The following is a 6000-nucleotide window of genomic DNA, read 5'->3' on the forward strand; positions in this document are numbered from 1 at the left end:
GAATCTTGCTCGGAGAGATAGGGATGTCGAATCTGTGTGCAGACCTGCTGGCCCTGCCTGATGTCCTAGATTTCCCTGGGACCAGGGCAAGGAGGCCGGTGGGCAGTAGGGTCTTCACTACCTCCTGTTTTGAGAGCTTCACCTGAGGCAAAGGGTCCTGCTCTGCTCTGAGCCAGGGCCCAGTCGGGCCTCCCCCACGCCCCACGCCCTTCCCTCCCGGCAGGCTTCCTTACCACACTTGGTGCCTGCTCGGTGCTGCCCGGGGCGGCAGGCCTCCACCAGCTCTGCTCGGTCCCCAGCTGCCAGGCCTGGTTTGTGGGCTAGCTCATAGTCAAGGCCTGCCAGACGCAGCAGGAAGCGGTCCTGGTTGATGGACTTTCTGAGCATCTTCAGGGAGCCTTTCAGCCTTCGTTCCATCCGTTGTCGGAGGCAAGGCAGCCCACAGCCAGCTGGTCGTGTGAGTCAGAGAGCGAGGAGAGAAAGGTCAGAGCCGAAGACAGCGGCCAGGGCAGCCCTGGAGTTTGCTGCTCCCTGTCACACAGGCCCAGAGTCCAGGTGCCCCCTTCCCTCGGCCTCTCTCTCTTTTGGATCCACTCTGTGTGCCCTCCTCTTTGTCCCTCCACCCAACAGTGTCCCTAGGCCCACCTGTGGTTTCTTCTGCTCTGACCTCAGCTTCTAATTCCAGGGTGAGCCGGGTAACCTCCTTGCCTGGAGGGGTCCGGGCCCGTCTGCCCTTGCCCTTCCGAGAGGAGTCACACTTCAGGTGGATGAAGGTGACCTGGCAGTCAGAGCAGGGGGCACCACCTAGAAACAGAGGCCTTGTCAACCTCAGACTGTAGCCGAGTTCTCCCTCCTGGCTCTCACTTCTCCGCCCACCCCAGACAGTCCTGAGCCCCCTCTGCCTCTCACTGTCCTCTCCTCCCTAGTTCACTCGTTGGGAGGGAATGACGGGGGAGGGAACTTCCTGGACCTTAGCCTACAACAGCTTCCCCCATATCTGTCCACAGCTCAGGGTACAGGTGACCCGCTGACAGGAGGAGGCAGGGGGCTGAGAGGCAGGAGAGTTTGGTGAAAGCCAAGGGAGGAAGGTCCGGACCTGGCCCCGGGACTCGGCCGGCTTCCTCTGCTTTGCCTCTGTTCCGCAGATGCAGGCGACATTTGGCATCCTTGATCTTGAAGGAGGCCCTCTGCTTGACGGGCAGCACTGCGGCCTCTAGAGGGGCGAGAGCAGCTCAGCACGGCTCGGGCCTGGGGGTGGCCTGCTGTGGAAGCCGGCTCCAAGCTAAGCAGTAAGGTTTAGCTGGGGAGCAGGACCGGGCAAGCCACGGACAGACAGGAGGGTAACAGGTGAGAGCTAGGTGGCAAAGCTAGAGAGTTACGAGGAGCACAAGAGGAGAGTCAGGCTGGGGATGAGGAAAGCTGTGATGTCAGGGAAGAGAGGAGGGCGTCTGGGCAGGTGCTCACCATGGCAGGAGCCGGAGGCGGTGCTGTTCCCAGGGTGGGTGACTCGGGCTGCAGCTTTGGGGCTCGGGGTGCCACAGCTCACTGTGAACCCGGTCTCCGACTCTGAGAGAAGGGGCTATCACAGCTCTGACCCGCCTTTTACCCCCAGTGGCTAGAGGAACCCCGGGGGACAGGGGAGCTGCCAACAGCCAGTCTGCCTTCCCTTCTCCCCAAAGCCCCGTCCCTCCCATATACCTGGCAAGAACCGGGCCCGGGAGGGACAGGTCAGGGCACAGGTGTCCTTCTTGCCCGAGCGATTGCAGCTGAGCATGGCTTTTGAGGCTCCAGGGCTGCTCTGACACTTCACCGGCTCTAGGAAGGGAACACGGTCTGAGAATATGGCGCGTGCCTTGTGTACCTGCCCTCAGACGGCTAATGCGGAAAAGAGACTCTTCATGCCCAAGGAGACCGAGCACATTTTAAACCAGAAATGTCTTGCCAAACCAAGCTGGCTGCCTTCCCCACCCTTCTCCCCCTCAACAGCATTGCCATGTCTGTCCAGCAGAGGGCGCCACACACCTGTGCAGTCCTTTCCATTCCAGTGAAGGCGGCCCTGGCCTGCCGGGCAGGTACATTGATAGCTGCCAGGGGTGTTGATGCAGCCAAAGCGGCAGCCTCCCTTATTGATACTGCACTCATCCACATCTGTGGGAGGAGTCAGAAATCAGACCGCCAGTGGTGGAGGAGGAGTGAGGCAGGGACTGGGCTGTGAGCGAGGGGCTGCGTTATACACGGAGAGTACCTTGTAGAGAGATTACTGTGTATCTACAAGTCTGTGAGGCAGGTAGGTCTCACGTTAACATTCCCACAGACACATCACAGGGTTCTCTGGGCCGTGAAGAGCTCAGACTTCTCCCCTTCTCTACGTCCCCAGTCAGTGTCCGCTGAGCAGGGGCCAATCCAACCAGACCAAGGTTTCAGAGCCTTCCTCTCTTACCCTCTCATTGGGCTAGAGACTGGTGTGTGTGTGTGTGTGTGTGTGTGTGTGTGTGTGTGTGTGTGTGTGTCTGGGGACAGCGAAGGGAATTCAGGATAGAATTAGGAGGCAGAGTCTGGCATGGGGGTGTGCTACCTGCAGTCGCAACCCTTGACAAGTGCAGGCAGGAGGACCGGAGTTCAGGGTCACCTCCGGCTGCGTGTGTGCTCACAGCCATCCAGGGATACGTGAAACCCTCAAACAACATCTTGCTGCCAGGATGCTGTTCTCTGGTACCCTGTCTCCCGGCTGGCTTTTGGAAGCTGCCTTTATTTTATCTTGTTGGACGTAGACATGATATATGCACCCAAGGGTTTATCATTATAAGCACAGACATTTGGAGTGTGAAGAGGCAAGGGGCTGGGGCAACTGGGAAGGAAGGTGTGAGCTTACTGGCTTACCCCCACAATGAGTGACACCATACAGAAGGTAACCTCGATGACAGAGACACTGGAAGCTTCCTGGGGTGTTGACACACATGTGGTCACAGGTCCGGTCAAAGGAGCACTCATCTATATCTGGAACAGCAAGGATTCGAACCACTGAGTCTGTCTCGGGGCACCTGACCCATGCTCAGGCAAAGGACTCTGCTGCTGAAAGACCCCGGACTAACTCCAGATCTGGGGCTGAGCACAGACAACTCCCTCTGTGCCCTTTGTCTGGGGTTTTGGGTTTTTGTTTGTTTGGTTTTTTTGTTTTTGTTTTTGTGTTGTTGTTTTGTTGTTGTTGTTTTTGTTTTTTGTTTTTTTCCACCACAGGGTTTCTCTTTGTAGTCTCAGCCATCCTGGAACTCACTCTGTAGACCAGGCTAGCCTCGAACTGACAGAGATCCACCTGTCTCTGCCTCCCAAGTGCAGGGATTAGAGGTGCACCACCATGGCCCAGCATGGGATTTTTGTCAGAGTCTAGAACCTGTGGGGCATGCCATGGCAGGGGGAACCTAGCTGCAGGAGGCCACACTTGGGGAAATCTAGACTGTGGGGAAAGCTCTTTCACCCCTTGGCAGCCGTGGGCTTCAGCATGGAGCTGGCCTGCAGGGAGGAAGGACTACCGTTGTCTGTCTGCAGCATAGCCCTGCCCATAGAGACACTCCTGTGTCTCATAGGTTGCTTGGACTTTGGCATCCCTGAAGCTCTCCCTGGGCCCGGGCCTGCTCACCCTGGCAGCTCCTTTCGTTGATGAGAAGCTTGTAGCCCTTCTTGCAGCTGCATTCAAAGCTGCCCACTGTGTTGCGGCAGATGTGGTCACAGCCCCCGTTGTTTAAGCGACACTCGTCTATGTCTGGGGAGCAGACAGAAGAGAACGAAGGACAATATTGAAGGCTAGGGCAAAGAAGACAGCTTCTCTTCCTCCCAGAGACAAGGAAAATCAAGGAGGGCCCTGGCCTGTCCCTTTTAACTTGGCTGTCACCTTCTGTCTCCATGGCTTCCCTGTTTGGGATATCTGGCCATTAATAATACCATCTCTTCTGAAGCTGAGTCCAAGAACCACCTAAGCCAACAGGGGACAACCGTCCAGAGTTATGGGAGCAGGTGGCCCAGTGAGCTTCGGGCTGGTCCACGTCCCCTACTCTCCCACTGACAGCCATTCCCAAGTCTGTAGGGAGGGCTCTGCTCTCCTGTCACAAAGGCTGGGGGCCTCGGTCATGTGGAGCCTGCAGAGACCTGCTATAAAGGGGCAGCCTTCAGGGCGGAGGGGCTAGCCTGAAGAGTCTAGGTAGAGAGGGCTTCTAAGAGAGAGGGAGAGAGACGGCCAGGCAGGGGACTGGACTGGTGCAGTCTGGAGAGGCTCAGAGCCTGGCAGCTTTTGGTACTAAAGGGAAAGGGGGGTGGGCAGCTTCCTTCCTGAGGTCAAGTTCCCCAAGCTGGTGGCAGACAGGACCCAGGCTACTCACCCCTTGCAGAGGGGAGGGGCAGGGACTTCACTCTTGGCCTACCTGTCAACAGCCCTTCTCGGCAGGAAACCTCTCAACTGTGGCTGGCTGACCTGCTGCCCCAGGCTCCCCCTTCTGCTGCCCCAGCCTCCCCCCCTTCTGCAGCAGTTGGGCCAAAAGACACAAAGAAGGAGCCCAGCTCGACTCAGTCCCCACTCCTCCCCGCCAGAGGACATGGACGTGTTGAGTCAGCATTTGTAAGATGGCTCCCCGTCCCCTTTCCTTCTCACCCCCCCCAGATCCCAGCTAACTGGCAGGAGGGGAGATAGAATGGGTAAGTCAGAGAGCTAAGCCAAACGGTTCCCACAGGGCAGATTCTTCTCATGAATTACAACTCATCCGTCTCTGCTGCACACCTAGGAGCCAGGTTCAGTGGAGGAGGCCTGGCACCACAGCAGGAGGACCGAGCCAGGCCCTGAACACTTCTAACATTTCCTAGGACAGATTATCCCAGACCCACCGGGAAGATCTGGGGACGCAGGTATAAAAGTTCAACGGCCCATGGCTCAGGCATACAGAGCCAGGCTCAGCTGTCCCTCCGGGGTCGGGATCCTTCTCCCCAGTACAGGGACAGGGGTGAGAGTGGGAACAAGGGAAATCAGGCCAGGAGGCAGCAGAGTGGCATCTGAACTTCTGTGCCCTTTGAACTGAGGTGGGAAAGGCTGACAGGAGACACCCTTAGCTCTGTCCCAGGGTTTTTTGTAAGAAGGGTGTTAGAGCGATGTGGCCACATAGGACCTCTCTCTCATCCCCCTTTGGAGAGGTCTCCCATGTCCCTGTTCCCTCTGAGGTCTCACCTTTGCAGGTCTTTCTATCTGGCTGCAACATGAAACCCACAGGGCAGCTGCAGTGGACACCGGTCGCTGCATCGTGGCATTTACTGTCACAGCCTCCATTGTTGACAGCACAAGTCTCTGTTGAGGGAGGCATGGGTGGTAAGAGGGTTACTAGCCTAGAAGAACACCAGACTCAGGTAGCAAAGGCCTGAGGGAAGGCCTCAGCCACCTCACAGGGGTTCAGCAGGAGCATTAAGCGGAAGCTCCAGCCTCCCCTTCCTCCCGACGTCCACCCCTCACAAGTGCAGGAAGCGCTTGCTCGGCATCCCTGCCCCCTACTTGATTGAAACAAGGTGGGCAGCAGTGAGGCAGGTACAAGCCAGAGCTGTCAGGCAGGAATGTGCTGGGGGCTGGGGGCGGGGAGCAGGAGATGAAAGTTAAGAGGGCTCGTCCTAGGCACCGAGCATCTGAGCACTAGCGTCCTACGGCCTGCCAGGGAGCAGAAGGGGCAGACCAGTTTCTTCCTATCTTGGGGATGGGGGGGAGGGGTCGGCGTTCATGGTGGACAGTCTCCTAAAAGGCCTGGTGGCCAGAATGTCTCAAGACACCAAGGGCTGCCCATCAACTGCATCCCTGGATCATCCTCCTTTAACTCTGCCCCTAACCCGCATGTCTACCTGGAAACAGGCTGGCTCTCTGGTTCTTTGCTTTTGCTGATGAGGTGTTGCACAAGGGGGCAGGCGGGGTGGGGAGAAGAATCCAGAGAGAGAGAGAGAGAGAGAGAGAGAGAGAGAGAGAGAGAGAGAGAGAGA

General features: G+C 57.5%; 1 protein-coding gene across 2 annotated transcripts in view; it reads right to left on the reverse strand.

Annotated features, from left to right (window-relative positions):
• The window catches only part of Scube3 (signal peptide, CUB domain and EGF like domain containing 3), a 32705-nt gene that overhangs the window by 9108 nt on the left and 17597 nt on the right, over positions 1 to 6000 (reverse strand). For both annotated transcript variants that reach the window (XM_028777028.1, XM_028777029.1), the window contains exons 7-15: positions 5210 to 5326; positions 3638 to 3760; positions 2881 to 2997; positions 2023 to 2148; positions 1699 to 1815; positions 1465 to 1566; positions 1097 to 1213; positions 646 to 804; positions 234 to 449 (exon numbers count right to left, since the gene is read on the reverse strand). In XM_028777028.1, coding sequence (XP_028632861.1) covers positions 234 to 449; positions 646 to 804; positions 1097 to 1213; positions 1465 to 1566; positions 1699 to 1815; positions 2023 to 2148; positions 2881 to 2997; positions 3638 to 3760; positions 5210 to 5326 — 1194 coding nt within the window. The remainder of the gene's footprint in view (positions 1 to 233; positions 450 to 645; positions 805 to 1096; positions 1214 to 1464; positions 1567 to 1698; positions 1816 to 2022; positions 2149 to 2880; positions 2998 to 3637; positions 3761 to 5209; positions 5327 to 6000) is intronic.

This window comes from Grammomys surdaster, unplaced genomic scaffold, assembly GCF_004785775.1.
Source record: "Grammomys surdaster isolate TR1022 unplaced genomic scaffold, NIH_TR_1.0 277, whole genome shotgun sequence".
NCBI lineage: Eukaryota > Metazoa > Chordata > Mammalia > Rodentia > Muridae > Grammomys > Grammomys surdaster.